Source organism: Rhynchophorus ferrugineus, unplaced genomic scaffold (assembly GCF_030347505.1).
Source record: "Rhynchophorus ferrugineus isolate W39M unplaced genomic scaffold, kcgeb_rfMv2 rfM9, whole genome shotgun sequence".
NCBI lineage: Eukaryota > Metazoa > Arthropoda > Insecta > Coleoptera > Curculionidae > Rhynchophorus > Rhynchophorus ferrugineus.
In genome coordinates this window covers 23,958,726-23,985,419 of record NW_027472588.1, presented here as the reverse complement: position 1 = coordinate 23,985,419, position 26,694 = coordinate 23,958,726, and the positions used below count along the sequence as shown (strand labels likewise).

Below are 26,694 nucleotides of genomic sequence, written 5' to 3'. Positions count from 1 at the left end.
CAATTATCACTATTATTATTAACAATGCCAAGGATAAGACGACCTGTGTTAGGTCGACAAAGTCAATCAAATGTGCGACGAGTTACCTCACGTGCTAACCGCACTGATGGCCAGCGAGAGACAGAAAATGATTAGTCGAAATGGAGTGTTTAAGTTTAGAATGCATCGAGTTCGTGAAATTAAACGATTCCGCAGTTCCTGTGAAAAAGTAAAATTACTACAATCGGTCCCGCCACCAGACCCATTACACCCGTTAGTTTCTGGGATAGGAAATGATTCTTACCACTTCTTGGTCAACATTCAGAAATATAATAGTTGTTTCCAAATGTCGTCGTTTGGCGAATTGTACAATACAATGTCATGGCAAATTTCAAGGTCAACACAACTTTTTTTATCAGAAGTTAACAAAGTCCTAAACAATTGCAAATACATGCATACATTTTTCACCTATTAGGAGCGCCGTCACTAGAGACACTTTTTATGAGCTATTCCGATTCGGCAATTGATAGGCATTGTGCTCACAATACAACAGTGAAGCAAACCATGACCCAAAAACTAAAAACGTATCTTAATCAGAACATCGCAAGCAGATCTGACAAAACAACTGCCGGTGAGCATGCGAAGAGGTTTAATTTACTGACAATTGACGAAGTGCCTAGCGTGTCATCGTCAAAAAAGTTTGAGTCATCTAGTATACAATAAGTAAGTAAAAATAATAGCCTTAACATTAGCTTATATAAAATAACTATATGTTATTGAAAAGTGCGCATGCGAAATGAACCAATAATATACTACAATTTGTTTATTTCCTTATAGTCTAGGTACCGACCATCACTCAAGAATTCAATTCATTTCGTTTTAACACCGAAGTTTTGCGAGTCTCTCAAATCAAAGATCTCAAGATCTTTCGAAGAAAGCCCTATTAATTATAGTGGTGTAGCGACCGCTACGACCCTTTAAGCCAACACGCATTCACCTACAGCAAGTTCAAAGGTTGGCAACGCCGGTGGATTGATACCATGCGGTTCCCGGCTATAAAAGACCACCACGAGGACGTCTCGCTCTCTTTTTTTTCTCTACCCCTTGTAACAGTACCACTTCCACAGCGCTACCGTACTTCCTTTACTTAACCTAATATCCGGTCCGTCTACCACATGTATCATTTAATGGCGCAATAAACAAGTATTTATTCAAGCAGTGTTTCAGTTCTCGTGCAAATTCCTGCCACAAAATAGAAGTGAGTATTTGGACAAACAATTGCATTGACAGCCACACATTCCGACCGACCGACCGGACGAACATTCCTATAATGGTATTCTTGTCCAAAATATTAAAAAATCGCGTTTTATATCTTGAATGATTCGCCCTTTAAGAAACTAGTTTTAGAAATATAGCTGTTTTAGTGATGCGGCGTCTAAACCGGCATAAAACGATACATACTGAAAATTATAAAGTCCATTTACGAAGGTTTACCATATGAGATCTTACTGACTACTAACTTGATATTTAGGTTCAGAAACTCAAAATAATAATAAATCTCCGAGTTCATTTATATGGAAGTTATACCTAAACATATAAACTAAGACAATTAAAATTGCAACTTTTATAGAAGTTTGATTAAAAATGATGACCATTATGGAAATAAAAATTAGGTCAAAAACCTATGTGTTCGTCGCTAAACCAGCCAATACCCGGATTAAGCACTCGGAAATAAGAATTACCCGAAGTTCCAAACGTGTTTTTTTCCGAAATTAGTTTTTTTGAGACGGTTGACATAATATCTCAAATGTTATAAAGCCGATTTACTTGAAATTTCGTGTAAGCCTCCTCAGTACTTTTTTACCATTTTTATTTATACGATTGTTAACATTTCAAAAAAATTAACATATTTAAAAAATGGAATAAAAATGTCTTGTTCTTCGAATAGTCGTAATAGTCGTTTTGCGAGGTCAACATTTATGTATCATTTGGCGACTACAACGACAGTTCTCTTTGGTTACGATCACATTATGAATATAAAATAAAAATAATAACAAAATGTAATAATATAAAAATAACGGACTAAAAAATCGCGTTTTATATCTTGAATGATTCGCCCTTTAAGAAATTAGTTTTAGAAATATAGCTGTTTTAGTGATGCGGCATCTAAACCGGCATAAAACGATACGTACTGAAAATTATAAAACCCATTTACGAAGGTTTACCATATGAGATCTTACTGACTACTGACTGGATATTTAGGGTCAGAAACTCAAAATAATAATAAATCTCCGAGTTCATTGATATGGGAGTTATACCTAAACATATAAATGCTGGAACTAAGGACAATTGAAATTCCAACTTTTATAGAAGTTTGATTAAAAATGATAACCATTATGGAAATACAAATTAGGTCAAAAACCTATGTGTTTGTCGCTAAACCAGCCAATACCCGGATTGAGCGCTCAGAAATAAGAATTACCCGAAGTTCCAAACATGTTTTTTTCCGAAACTAGTTTATTTGAGACGGTTGACATGATATCTCAAATGTTATAAAACCGATTTACTTGAAATTTCGTGTAAGCCTCCTCTATATTTTTTACTATTTTTATTTAGACGATTGTTAACATCACAAAAAAATTAACATATTTAAAAAATGGAATAAAAATGTCTTGTTCTTCGAATAGTCGTAATAGTCGTTTTGCGGGGTCAACATTTATGTATTATTTGGCGACTACAACGACAGTTCTCTTTGGTTGCGATCACAATATGGATATAAAATAAAAATAACACATAAAAAAATTTAATAATATGAAAGAACAGTGTAAAATGGAACATGACTAGTCACAAACGTTTTGTATATAGAGATTTATACATAATATAAAAGAAATATGCATTATTTGGCAATTATGACAGACGATAGTTACATATGGTTGAGATCACATTATGAATATAAAATAAAAATAATAACAAAATGTAATAATACAAAAATAACGGAGTAAAAAGGGACATGACTAAGATCATACATATGTTATGTAAGATAATAGATAAGAACCCGCGGTATCACTTTGTACAGACGTTCAACAACTCACCTCTTCCTTCCATAAAATAAAAAAAATTTAAAGTAATTTAAAGAACGTTTTTGTTTTAATATAGAATTTTGTACCAGGTATAAAAGACGGGTGGATTTGGAGAACAAAATCTATAATCAGATATCATGTTGTAGATTTCAAGGAATCTAAGGAGCGTATGCAGGTTTTCAGATGTGAGCAAGTCTGATAGAGAGTAAGGGAAGTTAAGTTTGGATCTGAATGCGATAAAGCCTTACATCCTAAGACTATATTGATTGCATATTGGGTATGGAGAACTGAAGTTGGTTTCTCCACAGTAGGTGGGTGAATTTACATTACATGTATGTCTTAGCATACGTTAATTAAGAATGACAGATAGGATCTGAATTTGAAGCAAGCGATAGAGGGTAATAGAGGAGAAGAAATAATGTTATATTGGCCATAATGTATTGCCTTCAGGCAACAAGTCGCCATTAGGTCCCAGCTTGATTAACTCATGGCGTTTAATTTGAATTCATTATAAAGCAACATATATTTATATTGTATCACGTGCTGATAATGAGGGCCATTGAAATAACGTCCTTAGCCATGAGATTCTTGTGAGAGTACTTAGTGTGTAGGAACACCGGATTTTGGCAAAACATTTTAAGCTTTTTTAAAATAGCCCAACTTCTTTAGATTAATTTTTTTTTGTTTTCAGGTTTCTAGGAAGGTTGGAATTATATCAGACAGAGGGCGCTTTTTTTAAAACCCCAATTTATCAGCCTATAAAAATTTTGATTTGTTTTTTTTTAATAATTATATAACATTAATAAAAATCTAGTATAAAATGGACAGTAAAAATATTGTGTGTTTCTTTCTCACTTGAAAAAATACCTAACATTCATGCCTCTAGTCTGGAACACCCCCTTTAAGTTTTTGTAAAACCACATTGTAGGTTAATCGGCAGTGACTAATAACAATGTATTAATTTTAAAATATTCTAAATGTTGCACTTCTTGTTTTGACAAAATTTTCAAACATTTATCCCACTAAACAAGATTACCCTCTTAATACATTTTTAAAACGTTTTCATAATTATCTAGAAAATATCCCCCGGTCCCCATATCAAGTAAATATATTCAAAATTAAGCTGAGGGTTTTTCGATAACCAAACTTAGACATCAGGCAAATACCTAACAATGAAACAATTTTTAAAAATAGATTTTTATGCAACTTTTTTTTAACATTGTTTGTCTTACTCTTTAGATAAACGATACAGGAAATTTCAAACACTTCTAAAACCCGCTAACAATTCAAATATCACGTAAGATAAAACATCTGATTATATCTAACAGCATTTTTTAGCTTCAACCGATTCATAAATGTAACAATAAACATACTGACTGAAATATTCCACGGTCTGGTCTATCAATGGAAGGACGTTTTTCGAGTAAATATTTTATTCATCAATATAACGTACCTCTCAATGTTACTTCGGCATAATTAAAAACATAACATTTTATATTATAAATTAGAATTTATACAATAACATCACTATACACAAAATACAGACATAGAATGGGAATTTAAATGAGCCCAATTATAATCATATTCAAGCTGTGATTTTAGGTCACGTGAGGTCCGAAGACAAAGCTGAAGCACCTGACAGATTTATTATTGTTTTTGGTTCAATGCTTTAATCCAAATTTTTGCAGACCATTTTTGTTTTATTTGATTTTTAATTTTTTTTTTTTGGTATAATGAAAGAAAAGAAATTTATTTTTATAACGCCATTGTTAATAGCACTTACGGTAAAAATGATTTGTTTAACTAATAACGTGCTGAGTTCAGGAGGCGAAAGTTTAAATGCAGAATTATTTTCCTGATTTTTATTTGTATTTCAGACCAGATGTCTGATACCGGATGATTTATGAGCATCTATCCGGTATCCGAACAATTAGCTATAACAAAAATCTGAATTGGTATTTGTAAATAGTATGATATTCAGCAGAAGACAAAAGGTTTTTACAGAATTATGGAATTCCCAACAATAGAAGAGAAAACACCCAAGTCCCGCCCTCAATCAAGAATCCAACGATAGAGCTGGACCTATAAAACGCCGACAAGCATACTCGACGGTCTCATAGTAAACCATCTGAAAAACCTCACCAGCAAGCAACTTTCAGAGCTTTCCAACATTATCAACTCCATCCTGAAGTTAAATAATTTCCCAAAGAATTGGAAACATGCGATTGTCGCTATCATTCCAACAAGAAAGTCAAGTCTGATCTGACTATAGGCCCATCAGCCTGATTAGTTCACTTTCCAAATTTGCCGAAAAAGATATTACACGCTTTAAACAGCTTCACAGACGCACACCGCCTAAACCTGAACGAAAAATTCGGTTTGTATGCCAAACACTCAAGCCTTCATCAAGCTGCTCGCATCGCAGCAACCATCCACCAAGCATTAAGAAAAGGTTGCAAAGCTGGAGCCATCTTTTTAGATGTTTCCAAAGCTTTCGATCAAGTATAGCACAACGGTCTAATCTTAAAACTGAACCAGCTTGGTCTACCGAATTACGTAATCTGCTTAATTGATTCATACTTGGAGGGTAGATCCTTTCGAGTGAGCATCGGTGACGCAGTCTGCTCAACAAATCTCTGCAATCGTCTTGCAAGGTGTTCCTTTAGCCCAAGCCCTGTTCAACCTTTATATTTCTGTTTTCCCACTCCACAAATATTCCCACATAGCATTTTATGCAGCTGATACAGCTTTCTTTACCACCGGTTACAGTCCCGACGCCATCCGTGACATACTTCAAACCCAAGTGAATCAGACGATTGCGTGGTACAAATTCTGTCGGCGGCAGATTAACCCGAGAAAAACTCAGGCTATTCTGTTCCACCGCAAAAAGGAGTTCCGCGCTTATCGCTTCCAAATCAATAAAGTCAATATCCCTTGACTCCAGAAGGCTCCGTCTTCAGTTCGACCGCAGATTCCACTGGTCAGTCCAAATCCAGCACGGTATTTTCAAAGGCATTTACGTGTACACTCTACTATTCCCACTCCTCTGCAGAAAAATTAAACTCCCAATCACCCAGAAAGCGACTCTGTATTAAATGCTAGTCCGTCCAATCTGCCTCAACGTAGCGCCGGTGTGGTACGAGTACGTCTTTGAGAGGTAACTTGAACTACTCCAAGTGTTCCAATCCAAAAAAGTCGGTGTATTACACAATGCCCCATGATTTATGAGCAACGTATACGAACACTACTCACTTCAAATCAGGCATCTCGTTCATGAAGAGTTTCACGAACATGCTCAGTCTGATCAAATTCCTGCCCATCCACAAACCCCGATAGCTACTACAACCCAGTCGTAACCCAGGATCTCTGACGCCCGCAAAACAGTCACTATCCCGAACCCGAAGCGACATCAACAAAAGACCATTTGGTTCTAGCTGGTCATTTTGGAATTAGAAAGAAAAATTCGACGGTCTCTTCTTCTCCAGGTTCCCTCTAGTAGCTGAGTCGTCAATTGTAAATTGTTAATCACTCGAATAAACCATAAATAATCCCGTTAATTTCTATCACTTTACCACATGCCCATACTTCCAGGTACTTTTTTATTTCAACCTTATTTGTACCCAACGATATTGCGTAATATTGACTACTGATTATCTATCCGATCGATTTTTATATTCCAAGTTGTTCGCTTTGGACATTTTTATTCACTTAAATGTTTAATTCCTCATTCTACATTTTTGAAGTATCATCATTTTATTAGCTCTCAAAATCGATAAACGTGCCATGATTGAAAATGATAACCGAATCATTTTAACTACTTCTGAATTTTTTATATATATTATTAGTAACGATAGAAAACGGAGTCGCGCAATTCTTTTAGGTCGTCCAATAAGATGCCCAATGTATGTAATTTAAATTTATGACGTTAACACGCCGCAGTGTTACCGCATTGACTTTATGGTTCATAGCATTTTGGTTTACAACGTTTACTGGTTTATAATAAGGAAAATATCACTAATATTTTAAAGAATTTTGCAGACATTTGGCAAACTTGGGCCACTTGTATCAACCTAAATCGAATTTTATATACTGATTTGCAGACATTATTTCTCTTTTTAGCTAGCATAAAATGATAAGAAAAATCCGCTCCGGGTTTAAAGGGAATCTTACATTTTTACAAACTACAATATCAAACTACAATACTATGTTATCAGGCTACGTCATCTATAAGGTGCATTGGAGTTATTGATACATATATTATACCTAACCTGACTGACCACTACTTACAGCTACACTCTAGCAGAGAAATGTTAGCAATGGTTTGAAAAAATAATTTAGATATTATGCCACTTTTCGATTGCCAATTGCTGTTATTCTGTAATAACTTTCCGAAATAGAACATCATATGCAAAGTATCCTGAAGACTAAACTTGACATTTATCTTAGAAACAATTTAATTGTTATTTCAGCTTCTGGAATTATTTTTAATCACTAATACTGAAAAGTTTAAAATGGTAATGGTTTAGAAGCCATGTATGTTTCTGTTAAATATTAAAGGGCAAATTGTATATAGTTAGATCAGCGATATTTATTGGTGAAAATTCGAACGGTCAATATTTTTAGTTTTGATAATTTTCTATAAAAATATCAGTCTTTCATTTAGCTTTATTAAGCTATTCAGTTTCAACGCTAATCATGAAACACTTGCAATTTCGTTATTCATTAGTTTTGTTATTTGATATGAGAGGAATCTGATGCTCAAGTCCTCATGCGGTTTTGGTTTCAACTATTTTAAAATAACAAGACATATTGGGCGAAAAACCATCTGAAACTCTCAAAATGGTTCCAGACAGCCTGGCAGTTGTTGTATTGACTGTTTCTGGATATTTAAATTTGACTACCACACGAGCGGACTGAAAATTTAATTTCGACGCAGCCATGATTCAACGTCGCGGTTTCATTACTTGCAAGGCAGAAAAAGAAAAGCTTTCTGACCCGGATTGTGGCTGGCCATGAAAAGTACTACGACGGCACCGAGCTCAAAAAGTCAGAGTGTTATATAGCTCGATGGGTGGTATGTTAATATTATAGGGTTTCGTTTATAATAGATTTGTATTGGATCTACAGTACTGTTTAAACAGTAGTTTAAACAAGTCGCCACATAACCACTTAAATCTGATGCCACCTTCCGTTAAAATAAAATAGTTTTTAAAGAAATTGCATCTTTGTTTATTTTAAGCTCTTCATAACTCTTATACAGATAATAGTAAGCCATAGTGATGTGAAGAGCTAATAGAGCCAATAGACAGATATAAATATTGATTAAATTAAAACTATCCTAAAATATCAGCTACGAATTTAAAAACATATGTCTAAACTAGCGACCCGCCCCGGCTTCGCACAGGTACAATGCTGATACTAAATTAAATACACTACAGAAAAAATATGAACGTTGTATATAAAAACATAGCGGCCCGCTCCGACTTTGCACGGGCATAAAATATATATGCCTATGTCACTCAATGAAAACATGATTAAAATCGATCCAGTATTTTTGGTTCATTCATTACTGCCCTTGGCCTGCACGCATTAAATTTGGAGTAAAACAATTCCTCTTCCAATATACTTACTATGAAGATTTCCTGCTATCTTTGGAATATCTAAATTCATACAATTTTTATTACATTACACATTTTTAAACGCAAATTTTAAATTTGTAATATCTCCGAAAATATTTGTTTAATTTACATGCTGTAAGGAACCATACTGATCTATATTAATTGCACACTGTATTTAAGGTACTTAATTCGATAAGGATTAATGCCGTATTGCTTAAAATAGCTTCGTAAATAAGTCATTTTCTCACGTAAAAAGTAAACAATAAAAATGGTTAATGTGGGTTATCCCTAAAAGATAACCATATACCATCCCGGACTTTTTTGTAGACCTTTTTATGGTGTACAATACTGTAGTACATTAATTTGATCTAACTCGTAGGGTTAGGCAGCGTTTTTACTAATTGCTATATAAGACTAAAAAAATAGGTTAATTTACGACATCACGTTAGAAACCTCTAAAATTAGCAATGTTGCCTTAGTATATTATGCATGTATTATACATATAAACCTTCCTCTTGAATCACTCTATCTATTGAAAGAAACCTCATCAAAATCCGTTGCGTAGTTTTAAAGATTTAAGCGCACATAGGGATATAGGGACAGAAAAGGCGACTTTGTTTTATACTATGTAGTGATATACAAAGTGCAAAGAAACAAACAACCAACTCTTATTTAATAACTAAATAAACATAACTACCTGTTCTTCGATTCCTTGATTCTCTTAAAATCTCTTGAAAATTCATTCCAAAGGAGAACTGAACTATGAACAAATTACTGCATTTATTATAGAAATTGTGTCATCTGCGTAATTTTTAATATTACTTGTATTATTTTGAAGTACCCTACGTATGTATATAAGCATTCTTTAATACTTACCTCAATATTTAAAAATATTTAAATCAGATTTCACACAGACATTATCGCTGCGATATTATTATACTTTAACGATTCATAAAGCCGCTCTTTTATTTTACGCTATTAAAGTACCATTGCTGGTGAATTTACGTTTGAACTAATTAGTTATTTTTGGCAAATAATGAGTTTACCGGAGAACTAGCGAATGCTTTGGTCAATCCACGTACGTGGTTAGACAACGATATCAACAATACGAGTGGAATGGCGAATGCATGTTGGGATCCACTGCTGAAGTCAACAAACACAAGTCTTTTTCGCTTTGTATAACACTTCAACCAGTTGCCTCTTTTTCTTTCAATAAATATGTTTTTAGAGTAAATTAATAGTATTTTTGTGTGCTAAACACTTACACGCGCTCGCAGAAGGTTTCCGGAGAGATCATAAGGTTCTCCTAATTTGCATTCATTCATTAAATATGAATCAAATTAATTATAAAGAAAAGAAGTCAGTCTGATGTTGAATTGTCAATCGTTCCGCAGTTATTCTTAGCAATCCTTGGTGTAGTTAAGTGGAGTTCGGGCAAATGACTCACAGCTGAAGCTGTAATTGAAGGTGCTCAAAGACTCCTAGCCGTAAACTATTCCAAGTAGGAAATATTCAAAGGTTAGAAAATACCCGTAGTCCATCAATTCCTGGCACACAAGTCACAGTGCAACATGTAAGGCCACCAAAAGCGGACCGAAGTTGCGGTGAATTAACATAGACTGGAATTCAGACAGAAGGTTGCAGTTCAGGGTGAACGACCACCAAAGGCGAATTGTAGTATCTCACTCTCTTAGCGGTAGACTATTATAATATGGAATCACCAAGACATAGAAAACCATTATACAGTGGGACACCATGTAAATTTGGGCAGAAACAGTGGTATTTCGAAGACTTTCAAATGTAAACTGGCGTAAAAGGTCACTTGAAAAGTCCTCGGCCTGACACATAGATGGCGCTATTAGAATTAAATCCATGTGTCTTTTAGTTAGTCCTAACCCTCAAAAGATGCGCTTGTAAATTTAATAGCTGTCGGATCATTAGTTTGTGAATTATAGCATTTTGAGTGAAGCAACTTTTTTTATTATGAAGAAAATGGATAAAAAGGAATTTCGCGTGTTGGAAAGATATTGCTTTTTGAAGGGAATACATACAGTTGAAGCAAAAACTTGGCTATACCAATAGCCAAGTTTAGACGCGGTCAAATTAGCACCGAAGACTGTGCACGCAGTGGGTGTCCAAAAGAGGTTGACAGACACTCTAAATATATCAACTGAACGTGTCAACATCATATTATTCACGAATATTTGGGTATGAGAAAGATCTGTGCCAAGTGGGTGCCGCGCGAGCTCACTTTGGTCAAAATCAATGACGAGTTGAAAATTCGGAGCAGTGTTTGAAGATGATTAAGAGTAATAAACCCGAGTTTTTGCGTCGATATATGACAATGAATGAAACATGGCTCCATCATTTCACTCGGAAGTCCAATCGACAGTCATTCGAGTGGACTGCATACGATGAACCGAAGAATGAATAGTCTTGATGAACCAGCACTTTCTTTTTCTTCAAATGCGGCCGTTTATTTGGCGATTTCGTCCTACAAATGGTTCAATAACGCTATGTAATAGTCGCTCTTGATGGTCTTTCCTTTTTCAAGGTAGACAACGAAAATTATTCCATGCGCATCACAAAATATCATCATTACTGCTCCGAATCATCAACTCGACATTGTTTTTGGTCAAAAGTGAGCTCACGCGGCACCCATTTTGCACAGAGCTTTCTCATACCCAAATATTCGTACATAATACACATTCAGTTGATATCTTTAGAGTGTCTGTTATATTATTCAATTTCAATTTACGGTCATTTAAAATAATTTTGGAGAGTTTTTAAATGTTTTCGTCTGTAACAACCTCTTTTGGGCGTCCACTGCGTTCACCGCCTTCGGTGCTCATTTCACGACGTCTAAACTTAGCATACCAATCCTTGATGGTTGATTTTCCTGGGATAGTGTCCGGAAACTCAGCATCAAACGAAGTTTTTGCTTCAACTATATTTTTTCCCTTCAAAAAGCAATAATTTATCAACAGGCGAAATTTCTTTTTATCCATTTTTTTCACAACAAAAGTTGCCTCACTCAAAATGCAATAATTCACAAACTAGAGATCCGACAGCTGTCAAATTTATACACGCATCTTTTGAGGTTTAGGGCTAACTAACAAACAAATGGATTTAATTCTAGTAGCGCCATCTATGTGTCAGGCCGGTGACTTTTCAATTGACCTGTTAATTGTTTGCTTTGACGATCTAGAAGGGTCAATTGCAAGGCGCAAAAATTAAAAATGTTTCATTACTACACCTAAATATGTTGCAGATAAATTCGTAAATATTATAACCTAAATTCTATACTTATAATAAACAGTTTAATCCTCTTAAATAAAATATATATTATATTGTGTAGTATCTATGATTATCAAATATTTTTCAAAATTAAAAGTAGAAATTCATGTTTGGATAGTATCTATTTCTTATTATGTAATTTTTGTATTTGATAGTATTTTTGAAATATTTTATTATTAAAAATTCATTTAAATCCACAATATACTAATAGGAAAACAGTTAACATCTACAATTATTACATTTATTTTCGTACCAAATGTTTATTTATAAATTCCCATTTACAATGATGTTACTATTATAATGAAAAATTTTTCGTATTTGTGATATATAAAAATTTTAGAATAGAAATTTTTAGATTAGAAATATTTAGATAAAATGTTTATCATACTTAATTAAAAGATATTTTATTGTGTTTTATTATCATATTTTAAATTTCCCCACTTTCATATTTGGCGATTGTCACGGCATCTATTAACAAACTCTAAAAAACTCTCAAGTTTTTCAGGATTACTGGCTTAGACATTTACAAAAACATATTGACATAAATATATATTGTAGAATATATATTAAAAACTATATCGATATTTCTTTGCAACAGCCCTAATGTTAAGGCAAGGTCCATTAAGTTACTTCAAAATATTTGGTTCTAATGTCGATATTAAAAAAAAATGTCAAGAAGAAGCGGAAATCAATGTTCGATACTCTATTAAACTTTTGAAAAAAATATCGTTGAAAACGATTTGAAAAAAATATCGGGCAACAAAAATATCGATTATCGACCAAACACATTTCGATAATTTTAGTAGTATTTAATATACGGCTGTGTTACTTCTATGTTTTTTTAACTTAAAACTTAAACCAGTATTGCATAATAGGTTAAAATCAATTATTTTTTTGTTATATTTTGGATTATTCTTTTTACCTACTAGAGTTTATTTGGAATAGACCTACAGCTTAACGTGAGCTCCATTCGAACCAGAGTCCTCGGCATTACCGACTAGCGAGTGATCAACTTTAAGATCATTCCAAAAGACATCCGGCCTTACCCAGCCTGGTGACTGACATGAATGGAATTATTTTCTCGGATTTTACACTCTAGCCTTTCGGGTAATCACAATTAGAAACAATCACAAACATAAAATTTACGATCTCAGGATTTAAACTCCCCACTCTCGCAATAGTAGGAAGACCGTCCCGTCACCCTGACCACTGCGCCGACAATGATTAAGTTATTGTAGTCAGTTTATTTAGATTTTCAAAAGTATATCCTCTTCAAAGTATACATTTAAAGGATATAACAGGTCAAAAGTCCCCGTCCTGGCACATAGATGGCGCTACTAAAATTAAATCCATATATTTTCAGTTAGCACTAACTTTCAAAAGATGCGTGTATAAATTTGACAGCTGTCGGATCATTAGTTTGTGAATTATCGCATTTTGAGTGAAGCAACTTTTGTTATTGTGACAAAAATGGATACAAAGGAATTTCACGTATTGCTTATAAAATATTGCTTTTTGAAGGGAAAAATACAGTTGAAGCCAAAACTTGGACTGACGCCGAGATTCCGGTTTCCAGAAGAAAACATTTTAAAAATCCACAAAATGATTTTAAATCACCGTGAATCGAAACTGAATGAAGTAGTAGACACTCTAAAGATATCAACTGAACGTGTCCATCATATCATTCACGAATATTTGGGTATGAGAAAGCTCTGTGCAAAGTCAGTGCTGCGCGAGCTGACTTTTGACCCAAAACAACGTCGAGTTAATGATTCGGAGCAGTGTTTAAAGATGATCAAGCGTAATAATCCTAAGGTTTTGCGTTGATATGTGACAATGGATGAAACATGGCTCCATCATTTCACTCCGAAGTCCAATCGACAGTGATCCGAGTGGAGTGCACACGATGAACCCGTTCCAAAGCGTGGGAAAACGCAACGACTATTATATAGCGTTATTGGATAGTTTGAAGGACGAAATCGCCGAAAAACGGCCGCATTTGAAGAAAAGGAAAGTGCTGCTTCACCAAGTTAATGCACCGTGTCAAAATTCCATGAATTGGGCTTCAAATTGCTTCCTCATCCACCGTATTCTCCAGATCTGGCCCCCCGCGACTATTTCCTATTCTCAGATCTCAAAAGAATGCTCGCTGGGAAGAAATTTTCGTCGAATGAAGACGTGATCGACGAAACTGAATATATTTTGAAGCAAAGGACAAATATGTAGTACAGGATCGTTATATTCAGTGTATCACCCTTGAAGAGAATTATGTTGAATAAAAAAACTAATTTTGCCAAAAAAATATGTTACTATGGTAGGCCGAGGACTTTAATTGACCTGTTAATTCATTTGTAACAATTGATATAAGAGGCTTTTAAAAGTGTTTCGACACGCCTTTTTAACCTCTTTCGCCTGTTTTATATAGATTAACATAAAACAGGTGAATCTGATAATTGAAGAATAATGTGAGTTAAACCAAGACACATACAAGATTAACACCAATATTTTTGCGTCTTAGTATTTTTTGATAACAGTAATATATATTTGCAGTATAATTCTAATCTTAACTTATACTATATAATTTGTGACTGAAAACAGTTTAATTAAACAGTTAATAAAATTTGCATTATTTTTTTTATATGTTAAATTTAGTTGAATAAGTATTTCTCACATTATAACAAATATATGTATTGAACAAGGAGTTAAGTATCCTAGTCTATGTTATTCTAAAAACTAAATATTTTAACGTTGCCTTAATTTTCTTGATCTCAAACAATTAGTTTTCGCAATGTTAACAAAGCAAAGATTATCGGAAAGGAAATAAAATATTATCTTGTCATTTTTTAATACGTTATCTAAAATATGCAATTCATAACAAATATTTTATATAAAATGCCATAGATTAATCAAAGAAATTAATCTAGTCCACTTAATTATGTTTACATTTATTATTTTTATCACACACATTTTATTATCGATAGAAAAAATAAAACAAAAATGCATAAGATATATATCATTACCTTGTATTATCTAGAAAATTGACACTAATATGGGATATGACAACACTAATTTGGTTAGCAATTAAAAGAAACTATTTGCCCACTTAAAGTATCTATATCAGTTGATACCCCGTGATATACATTTTAGACATGCTAAAGGAAAACACGTAAAACCATTGACATAAAGAGAGTAACATGAATATAAACCTTTTTTACGGTCATACTATTGTTATGTTGTTGGTTTATGTAATTCCCCCGCCGTCATTTTTATTACCTTATTTTCAAAAATACAATCAATAACAATCTCTCAAATTTAGTTCAGTTGACATATTTTTAATAATATTTCTACCTTTGTTTTATTTAGGTATAAACTATGCATTTCTGCTTTTTATTATTATCTCCTGACAAAATTTTGTTACTTCATATAGTAACAATATAACATTTATATTATAACTAATATTCAAAATAAATACCAAGGCCGGCTTGATGGTGCGATAGTAAAGGTGATGGCACGGTCATCCTATTGTTGCGATGGTTCGAATCCTGCTGGGGCATGGTCGTAAATGTATGTTTGTAATTATTTAATATTTGTGAATGTTCTAGGCAAGGGTGTAAAATCCGGACAAGGAAAACGATTCCAGTCACGCCAGTAACCAGGCTGGGTAAGACCGAATGTCTTCTGGGATGATTTCTAAAGTTGCTCACTCGCCAGTCGGTAGGCTTTAATGCTGAGGACCGTGGTTCGGCGCCCACGTTAAACTTTAGGCCCAGTCCAGGTAAATCCATAGTTGGTAAAAGGAGACTTAAAATATATATAAAAAAAATTACCATATAAAATATAACATGTGTTTATTTACACACATGGCAATCGAAAGAATTGTTTTATGAAATTATTTTAATTTATACAAACTATTTCTTGAAAAATTGTTGCAAATGAGATGAATAAAAGAAATAAATGGGCCAATTTTATCAAAAACGTAATTCCAGGTTTTACAAACTGGTGTTTAGTTAGTTGCATAACAACATGAAAAATGTATATGTCGTGATTGAATTTATATGAAATTAACAATTCCCAATTGTAAATTGAAACACCAATGATTTCTTCTATATATTTCAATGAATTGTTCATAAATTGAACATGCCATTATAAGTGTTAAAAGGAAGTTTACTGAAACTATAAATAAAGTGTTCAATAAACCATTTTCAATATACTTATAATTTTTAATATTTATGAAAACAATAGATATAATAGTAAACGTTGATGAACCATTCATCTAGTTTCAATAAGGACCTGCTTATTTCAATAACACAGCATGCATACCAGAATGACACCAAATTAATGTTTTAGAAAATTTCCTTATTCATTATTTTAATTAATATATTATTGAGGATACATATATTCAATTTACCAATTTTTTTTTAATTTAATTAATATGTTGTTACTAGTCGTTTCCGTCTAACCTAAAATTTGTCGTTAATTTTGTGTAAATCTAGATATATAACTAGGAGGACCCATTGGCCCTATCTCAGTCTCTGGTGATATAATGTTTATACATGTCACTGCTGAATTTTTTAATATATGCACCTCACTACACAAGATTAAATGGTTTGATTCTTTTGAGTCTGTATCCTGTTCTGGTGGTATCCAATAGTTGCAATATTCGTGTGAGAATGGAGTCTTTCCTCATGCCCCCTTGAAATTCTCTTGATTTCTTGATTGACTGTGGGTATCTGAAGGTCTCGATGTAGGTAATCAGTCCTATAGTATTTGGGTGCACAGACAATACCCCTCAGGACTTTGTTCTGAAAAATTTGTATTTTATTTATGTTACTGTTTGCAGAACATCCCCATGATTGAACTCCGTCTGTCCATATAGGTTTCAGTATTTGTTTATATAATAGCAATTTATTATGTACTGATAATTGTGACTTTCTTCTAATTAGCCAGTACATTTTCCTATATTTCAATTCCAGTTTTTTTCTTTTCTTCTTTATATGTTCCTTCCAACGAAGTTTTGCATCGAGATTGATTCCGAGATATTTGCATTGTTGCTATATCGAATAACAGTATTATTTAATTTTATAGGTGTTTGTACGGCCTGTTTATAGGTGAACTGCACATGTACAGATTTACTTTCATTAATTCTTATTTGCCAAGCTTGTGTCCAATTATTTAGATTGTCACTTGCCTGTTGTAATTTTCGTGAGGCTTCTTCACTATTGTCTCCGACAGCTATAATCGCAGTATCAGCAAATGTAGCCATCGTAATATTCTCCGTTTGTGGAATCATCATCATCATGGGGTATCATTTGTGGTTTGTGTAGAGTAGATAAAGCATTGGTCTCAGTACATTTCCTTGTGGTACACCTGCTTTAGCTTCTTTTATTGTAGAGTAAGCTTCTTGTTGTTTGACTCTAAACATTCTAATTTTAATGTATGATTTTAATAGTTCGGTGTATTGTATTGGTAGCATTTTCTATAGTGTATAAGGCCTTCATGCCAAACCTTATTGAAAGCTTGTGCTACATCTAAAAATATACCTTTTTACTTTTGTAGGCTTTTTCAATAACATCTGTTATTCTGTGGACCTGGTCAATTGTTGAGTGCTTGTTAATACACCCAAAACTGGTGTGTTGGTATTAGGTTTTTTCTCTCTATAATTTGCTAAAATGATTGTGTTATTATTTTGATCATTATATCTTATACTAATTGGAACACATGTGTACTTAATAGATATAGAAATATATTTTTAAATATGACTACCCTAAAAAGACCGATAACGCTCTTAAGACTTGTATTACAATTTGGCCATGCTAAAGTATACTTACTATAGCATTAATCTTATACAACTATAAAAATATTATAATTTTAGTTATAGAAGACAGTAACTTGCTCGTAACCATGTTCTGGCTTATATGATCATGGATTCCATGGAAGCTGAACTAATGAGACCCAGTAATGTTAATTTAATCTTTAGTAAAGGGTTTCAATATTAAAATTAATCAATATTATCTACGAAAACAATAGAATGATGTAAAAACACTTGGATACTTTAAATTTATAACAGGTATAAGTACAATATAAAATAAAAAAACTATTTTAAAAAATACGTACTTTATTAACAATATTTTGAAACGATAATATTTATTTTAAATATTTACATTGAATATCGTGTTAACTATTAATTAATAGAAATTAAACTTAACTTGGGTTCAAATATAAAATATACAAAATAATATGGTAATATCTGAAATTACCCTACTAAAAAACAAGTATTTTTGGTTAAATTTTAGCAAAAAAAGAATTAAAGATTTCCAAACCTGTCTGTAAATGATATTCCTGTAGATACTGGCTTTATTCTTAATGTTGGCAAAAAATTTATTTCATTGGATTTATTTTCAGTTTGGATTTCAAGAATCTCCGCCTGAATTCTTGGATTTAATTCCATTTTAAACCTTCTGAGTAAATCACTCCTGGATGTAAAATTGGAATTTTTTAATTGAATTGTTAAGTTTTTGGCAGGAGTTAGTCTTCTTAGTTTAATTCCACTTGTTGTCATTATTTGTGAGGACTGCGACTTGTTCAGTCTTGATTTTGTTGAAAATGTTTGCAGCCTTCTGGCTTTTAGCTCGAAAGGTTGTTTATTTGACTGGATTTTTCTCCTTTTTTGGAGAATAAAATTGGTACTTGTGCCTAATGGCATTTTTTGTTTCAAGCCAAGCCTTTGATGGACAGGAGGTTTTTTACGTTCAGTTATAAGAATACTTTTATGGGAATTATTCTTGTTATAGTAAAATCGTTGGGCTATTTCTTTCTTGTTGTTGGCTTTGAGTGGTTGTAAATTTTTCTCTATTAATGTTTTAGGCCGTCTCAGTTTAATCTTTGATCCTAAAATTACACAATAATACAGATACAATGACATTAAAATCTAATAAACCATACCTTGGGACATCTTGTAATTAAATAGATACCGATAGAAATCAAAAACCAGTTTTTTTACCCAAATATACAAAAAAAATGACTACAACACTGAGGTTAACTATGCAATGAACAAATCAAGTATCAGTGCTACCAATAGGTAAAAAAATATTAGAAAATCCCTAAAATAATAGAAACTAATAATTAATTAATATAAAATTTATTATTGCCAAAAAAAATTGCAAAATAGATTAAATAGTTTTATTTTAAAATCGAAATGTAAGTAGACATTCAGCATTTAATAAAAAAGTAATATTTATCTTAAGTTTATGCAGCCAGTAAAACTGATCTTTGTAATAAAATACGGACATTTTAAGACAGTTTGTTTTAAATTTTGCATCATATTGTGTTCTAAATTATTAGTTACTGTGGACATATAATTATTTTAGTAAATGGGTGTATTTACAAATTTTACCAGAAAAGCATTGCTTATAACTAAATGTCGTTGCTTTGCTCACGACGAGTGTTTTAAATACGCTCGAGAAATTCTGGACAAATATGGTGAGTATAATTCATTTATGGCGTAAATTTAATTGACGTTGTCAGAATTATCATGTGTTTAAGGTTGTTTAACAAAATCCGCAATATACCAATACGCTTCTGGGTGTTAACCATGTTATTTTTTACCGGTTTCATGTCGGGAATATTACGTTCAAACATAACGTTGGTCCTGGAGGCCATGGTGCTACAGCCGACCACAAAGTTGGTTCCTCATTGTTTGGAGAAGTACCATAAATCGGAATGGATGGACGTGGAAGTTCCTGATTACGGACCGCGATATAATTGGTCGCGTTCAATTGTATGGCATATAACAACAACGTACTACTACGGATCCTCGTTAGGTGGCTTATCTTCAGGGCTTTTAGTCGAAATATTCGGTCCTAAGCATACTGTACTCTGGTCCTTGGTAGCAAGTAGCATCTTAAACGCGCTAATCCCACATGGAGCTGCTTTCCACTGGATGGTACCTCTGACTTGTCGATTTTGTGGAGGGCTCGCTGCTGGTATCATCTACCCATCGATGATGTGCCTTATCACGCGATGGTCACCGCCTCACGAACGGGGAAAATTCTTGAGCGCCATGGTGGGACATTTAGTGGGCGTAGCAGCGATGTGGACATTCCTGAACTACACCATGCCATTAACTGGATGGCAGTCGACGTTTTACACGATGACCGCATTGGTGACCGTGTACTGCGTGGCCTTCTTTCTTCTTGTGGCCGACAGTCCGGAGGAGAGTAATTTAATAACGCAAGAAGAATTGGAGCATATTAAAAAATCTCAAGGACATTTGATATCGATCAAGAAACAACTGCCTCCATACAAGAAAATACTAACGTCATCCAGTATCTGGGCGCTGGTAATCTTGAACTTCGGATACAAGTGGTGTAACCAAATCAACGTAGTGCTGGCTCCCAGGTTTATTCGAGATTTTATAGGAGTTACTACCCGCCAATCGGTTTTGCTGATTATAGTACCCCAAATTTTCGAATATTGTGGATCTGTTTTATTCGGAAACATGTCTGACATCATTCAAGCGACAAACACGATGTCTGTGAATGTCATGACAAAGATCTTCGTCGTTGTCTCTCACTTATTACCAGGTATCATAATCATGAGTATAGGAATCGCCCAATGTTCTTTAGCAGCTTCAACGATCATGACCATTATAATCAGTTTCATGGCAGGAGCATGTGTTGTCACCAATTTTCGCAACCCTCTCGATCTAGCACCGAATCACGCTGCCTCTATATATGGAATAAACATCTTTGTTGGATCCACATCTGGGGTTTTGTTGCCGCTTTTGTTCAGTCTACTGTTGTCCAGCACTCATGCGGTATTGCAGTGGTCCATTATGTTTCTCCTAACAGGCCTGGTTCTGATAGCCACTGGTTTAATATTTCTATTCTTCGGGACGTCGGAGCTTCAATACTGGAATGTTAAACTTGGTAGGGGTACAAGGTTAGGGAGAACTAATGACGTTTGAGATGAGGAACAGCCTCATCTTAAAGATTTAGATCACCAATGTAAAAACACCTATTTAAATAAAATATATATATTCATAAATTAATTTTATTAGGTGGTTGCATGTGTTATGATAATCTTTTCACTTCAAAAGATTTTTTTTATTGAAAAATGTTTGTTATTCGCTATTGCTTATCTCTTTTGGAATAATGGATCGTTCAGTTTGTCCAGTTAACGTTGGTAAAAATCTGTAGTAATACTTTCATTCGGATTCAGCACCTCGTATTAATCATCTTGCCAATCTCACTACGCGCATATCAAGACTTAACAGATCAATTGAAAAGTCCCCTGCCTGGTACATAGATAGCGCTACTAGAATTAAATCCATATGTTTTTAGTTAACCCTAACCCTCAAAAGATGCGTGTATAAATTTGACAGCTGCCGGATCATTACTTTGTGAATTATAACATTTTGAGTGAGGCAACTTTTGTTATTGTGAAAAAAATGGATAAAAAAGAATGTCGCGTGTTGATAAAATATTGCTTTATGAAAGGAAAAACTACAGTTGAAGCAAAAACTTGGCTTGATGCCGAGTTTCCGGACACTGCCCCAGGAAAATCAACCATCAAGGATTGGTATGCTAAGTTTAGGCGTGGGGAAATGAGAACCGAAGACGGTGAACCCAGTGGATGCCCAAAAGAGGTTGTTAGTGACGAAAACTTTAAAAAATTCACAAAAAGATTTTGAATGACCGAATAAAAATCTAATGAAATAGCAAACACTCTAAAGATATCAACTGAACGTGTACATTATATCATTCACTAATATTTGGGTAAAAAAAAGCTTTGTGCAAAGTGGGTGCCACGCGAGCTCACTTTTGACCAAATACAATGACGAGTTGATGATTCGGAGCAGTGTTTGAACATGATCAAGCGCAATATACCCGAGTTTTTACGTTGATATGTGAGAACGGATGAAACATGGCTCCATCATTCACTCCGAAGTCCAATCGACAGTCATTCGAGTGGGTGCAGTCCACGATGAACCCGCTTCAAAGCGCGGGAAAACGCAACAGTCGGAACATTCGGCTAGCAAGGTTATGGCGCATTTGAAGAAAAAGAAAGTGCTACTTCATCAAGACAATGCTCCGTGTCAAAAATCCATGAATTTGGCTTCGAATTGCTTCCTCATTCACCGTATTCTCCAGATCTGGCACGTGGGGACTATTTCCTGTACTCAGATCTGAAAAAAATGCTCGCTGGGAAGAAATTTTCGTCGAATGAAGAGGAGATCGACGAAACTGAGGCCTGTTTTGAAGCAAAGGACAAATCGTTCTACAAAAATTGTATCGAAAATTCGGAGGGTCGCTATAATCAGTTTTTCACCTTTGAAGGAAATTATGTTGAATAAAAAAAAGAATTTTGCCAAAAAATATGTTTTACTATGGTAGGCCGGGGACTTTTCAATTGAAACATTATATCAACAGTTATAACTAATACTATTCGGCTTACGTGTTGATATAGATGACTGTCCTGGATTAATATTTCCGTCGCTTTTCATAATACGCCAGAGAAAACGTTTTTTTCTCGCTAGGCAAACAATGAAAACACTATGTACTTAACTTCAAGTTTGTAAATATTTTGAAGAGTTGATTCGTCAACTGCTAAGCTGTCTGGAAGCTGAAAAGCTAAAATTATCAATTTTAAATTTATGGAACTAAAACCAATAATTCGAACTAGTGGTCGCCCTGTGGCCGAAGTTCGACCATAATGTATTAAATTAATCTTATTTCCCCATAATAGAGTAAAAAAGGTAGTTTAAAAATGATATATTATTAAAACTTATTTTAACAGAATTTTCAATATAGGCTACAATATCACTAACATAATTGAATATAACTAACAAATGAGAAATTAGAGTTATAGGAAACTGTTTTATAACCATTAAAATATTCTGTGGAACATTCATTTTAACTCTTGATGCACAACTTAACGTATTTATTACCTACAATATTCGATTAGTGCTTTGTTAAGAAATGCATTTACTAATGAATCCTGAAGTTAATAAGAAGTTAATATCACAAAAATTTTGCAGATATTTCTTAAGAACCTTTAGAATTATTTCTAGTACAATGATATACTATGTCGCCAGAACCATATCAATTAATAACAGGGCTTAAGTAAGAGTAATTTTTTTTTTCTTCATCAGCCATCAAATTAACTCAAAAGCTGATTTCGAAAATCTAAATATCTTGTAATTGATGATTCTTGTTATTCTCGAAATTTGTTAAACTATGTTGGGTTGAAGTTTTTACATATGTCAAGATTTTCTTTCGCGTCATACCTTCCGATAAAGCGGACACATTAATTTGTTTTCTCTGCAAAAATGTAAAATATAAATTTACGTGACCATATTATTTTTTATAATTTTTTATCCAAACTTTCTATAACTCTTTAATAATTCCAACAATACGGAAATAATCGAAAGTAACATAAAATCTTAACTAACACTGCTTAAAATTAAATAACTTTGTTTATATTGCTTCAACCACTAACTATCCGTTTTAACATAGTTTCAAAGTAAAATTTAAGGATTTGTCTTCCGATTCACAATTGCCTGCCGGCATTTTGCTGTACAACATTACCGTTAAGGTGTTGACACTGTACATTACCTATAACTAGTGGTCTGGGGAGTGCTTAGAGAAATTCGGATCCGTTGCTAGGAATATTAGAGTATCCCCATCTACGCCAAATTAACAGGACTTATTTCGCCTTGGAATGAAGGAAATTTGTGCTATTATATGGTTCTAAACTTATGTATTATTAAGATCTATTTGAGTTTTTGATGGGCTTCCATTTAGCTATTTTCATTGGGCTGTCGATTAGGAATTTTCAGTGAATTCCTCGTGTATTTTCTTCCATAATCGCATCGAACGCATATATTTTGTTGGGTTTTATTTCGTAGGGCCATTTAATCACATCGATGCCGAGCACTACCCATTATCGCTAAAGTTCAAAGAGGACAGAACACCGATTTTTCGGTTTATTCGGTATATTTCAGTTTTGTTAGTTACACGGAACACATGATCAATAGAGGATGGAAAGTAATTTTTAAAAAATATGAAAACCAATTATTGTGACGAAAAAACTAAGAATTATCAACTCATAACTGGTTTCAGTGCTATAAAATTAATACAAAATGACTCTTACGCTTGAAAATTTGAAATTATTTTTTTAATTTCTGCATCTAATTCGAGTCTAAAATGTTATAATCTTGAATTAAAACACAAAAATCTTAGTTTTCTGACTTTCTGAACACTAACGTGTTTCGGATCCGAATAGCCTGGTTCACAACACGTCAAGGTTTCATTATTGGAATAATAGAAATCAGAATTATCATTATTGGAATAATAGAAATTATTATACATAATTTTTGTAATAAAAAGTAACGTAGTTTCACCTTAACTAATAGTTTCTATGTGAGATAATATTCTCATATATAACGAAAATGTGCAGATTGTTGAAAGTTGGACAACTGAAATGAAATTATATGAAATTTAGAGACATCATAATGAACATACATACGGATTACAGGCATTATTAAACCACTTACATTATTGTCAAAGATCCCATAGGTTCAAATTCTCGTGTGAGCATGAAGATAGGTATCTTTACCGGGCAACTAAAATAATCATTTTAGTCGCAGCAATATCATAGCCAATTGGTAATTTGGCAATTCCAAACACTTTCTGAGATCTTCATATTTGCTACTTCGTAGGTTTCACAAATTATCAAAGATGTGATATCTCATGATATGTTAATGTAGGAATATCAATAGAGTCATCTGGGGCATGATCAATTGCTAAAACATGAAAATAACAAACGAAAAAAGCAAACACAATGAATGGACTATAATATGAATACCTGACATGTACATAGTATTTACTTACTTATTAATATAGTGTTGAGCCACAATTTGTATTTAGGACTGCTGCAATTCTTCACGGAATAGATTCTTAGAGTATTTAAATAGTTTTTAACGGAATATTACTCCATTGTTATACCAAAATATCCGCCAATTGCTTCACCTTGTCAACTTGGCACCTGAATTTTTGCTCTAAAATTACCTATATCAGTTCGATTATAATTTAATTAGACCATTTTGCTGGCCAAGGAAGATGCATAACACTCTTGGAATATGGTAATGTTTAGCAGCAAAGGACTAGTCATTGTAAGAACTTCATCATTAAGGATTTCAAGATATTCATTCTCAGTAACCCGACTAGTGATGTGAGTGAGATAGACTGAATAATACGATGTTATTGATGTTGCTTCTTTCGAGATTCTCCATATATAAACCACGCAAATTATCACGTTAAATAACATTCAGAACTACTTTTTTTCAACAAAATATTTATATTGTTTTAAAGAATAACTTTTTTATTTAATAGGAATAGATTGGCAAGAGGAACTAATTAAAATCAACAAACCACAGTCTCTCCATTTGAACTCAATTATGGATAATGTAACTTTCTATCAAGACCGGTTTGAGGTTTGTCGATAGCATTCTTTTTACATTCTACGAACTTGTGAATTTTTTAGATTTTAGTTGATATCAGAGGATTTAAGCCGGAAGAGATCAAATGCACAGTAACCCAGAGGGCGGTTGAGGTACTTGCACAAAGCGAGGACTACAGCGAGAACAATCAGAAAAGGATGGTGTTAAGTAGACAATATTTTTTGCCGAAATTTGCCAACGCAGATGCGGGATCGTGTTGTCTTTCGTCTGAAGGGGTGCTATTGGTGACAGCACCATGGGTGTAGTTTTTGTAATATTGCTGTTATGTAAAGAAAAATAATGCCTATTTTTACATAATCGATTTTCAATGCGCACATTTTGGTAGAATAAATGAAAAATTAAAAAGAATAAAATATATATAAAATAATTAAATATCTAACAGTTCAATATTTCTTGTATGCTATCAATAGATACATTTCAGGTGCTTGCGGAAACTAAGTTAAACTGTTACTATCGATGTCTACGGAAGTCAATTGAATAAATTTAACGACGTGTTGTGGCAAAAAGAAATTAGCTATAGCAATAACATACAAGTACAAGTCAAAAATATTGAAATGAAACACCTCCGTCGAATTTTCTATAAAGACTAACTTTATTTACAATATATACTTAACAAGAAATACCGATATGTCGCTAATACCGAAATACCGATAATATGATAAGTCCTACCAACTAATCTTGATCGACACCGCACTTTATTGTCATTGTCAATTTTTTTTCTAAACACCCACTTGCACTAACACTCATAAACACGACCCACCACTATTGTCTGTTTATCAGGAATATCAACTAGGTCCCATGTCTGCCATAGTTTTCTTCCATTTGTCATCATCGGGTTGTTGCAAGGACTCCCTTACTGTTTCTGAATAGTAGTCGTAGTAGTCTTCGAACTTCTTCGGTTTTGGAATCCTTTTTGATCTTCTTAATACTGGTACACTTAATAACATTAAGATTATCTGAAAGTATACCTTGAATTATTTCAGCAACAGTGGAAACTCCCACTGGAACTGATTTTTGGTCAATATTTGCTTCTGGGTTTACTTCAACGATATTCTCCATGATGTTCACATCTCTGTTAGTAAAAACTGCATTTTTCATTGGATTATGTACTCGATAGCGTTTAGTTTCTGTAATATAATCTACTAATGTTTTAACCTAATACATTTTTCAGTCCTTGTGCCCATTTCTATCGTCTTTC

At 33.5% G+C, this 26,694-nt stretch overlaps 3 protein-coding genes across 3 annotated transcripts; 2 read left to right on the top strand and 1 right to left on the bottom strand.

The window, feature by feature from the left end:
• Positions 1 to 18,071: 18,071 nt before the first annotated feature.
• LOC143203255 (uncharacterized) lies at positions 18,072 to 19,048 on the bottom strand. Its single transcript, XM_076415420.1, has 3 exons — positions 18,917 to 19,048; positions 18,295 to 18,862; positions 18,072 to 18,235 (listed from the first exon to the last, which is right to left on the bottom strand). The coding sequence occupies exons 1-3, from the start codon at positions 18,924 to 18,926 to the stop codon at positions 18,187 to 18,189; spliced, it is 627 nt and encodes a 208-aa protein (XP_076271535.1). The 5' UTR covers positions 18,927 to 19,048; the 3' UTR covers positions 18,072 to 18,186.
• A 224-nt stretch (positions 19,049 to 19,272) lies between these two features.
• LOC143202389 (protein lethal(2)essential for life) lies at positions 19,273 to 25,838 on the top strand. Its single transcript, XM_076413867.1, has 3 exons — positions 19,273 to 19,453; positions 25,369 to 25,469; positions 25,520 to 25,838. Exons 1-3 carry the CDS (start codon positions 19,345 to 19,347, stop codon positions 25,739 to 25,741), a joined length of 432 nt encoding a protein of 143 aa, XP_076269982.1. The 5' UTR covers positions 19,273 to 19,344; the 3' UTR covers positions 25,742 to 25,838.
• On the top strand, positions 19,516 to 20,983 carry LOC143202077 (sodium-dependent phosphate transport protein 1-like). The gene has a single exon (XM_076413350.1). The coding sequence runs from the start codon at positions 19,566 to 19,568 to the stop codon at positions 20,937 to 20,939; it is 1,374 nt and encodes a 457-aa protein (XP_076269465.1). The 5' UTR covers positions 19,516 to 19,565; the 3' UTR covers positions 20,940 to 20,983.
• Positions 25,839 to 26,694: the final 856 nt, after the last annotated feature.

Bases quoted from the DNA above. Each gene is read 5' to 3' on its own strand.
- LOC143203255 (XM_076415420.1), bottom strand. The intron at 18,236-18,294 runs GTTTGGAAATCT...CTTGTTTTTTAG, and splicing joins GGAATATCATTTACAGACAG to TAGGGTAATTTCAGATATTA.
- LOC143202389 (XM_076413867.1), top strand. From the start codon at position 19,345: ATGGGTGTATTTACAAATTTTACCAGAAAAGCATTGCTTATAACTAAA. The intron at 19,454-25,368 runs GTGAGTATAATT...TTTATTTAATAG, and splicing joins AGAAATTCTGGACAAATATG to GAATAGATTGGCAAGAGGAA. The intron at 25,470-25,519 runs GTTTGTCGATAG...TGAATTTTTTAG, and splicing joins TCTATCAAGACCGGTTTGAG to ATTTTAGTTGATATCAGAGG.
- LOC143202077 (XM_076413350.1), top strand. From the start codon at position 19,566: ATGTTATTTTTTACCGGTTTCATGTCGGGAATATTACGTTCAAACATA.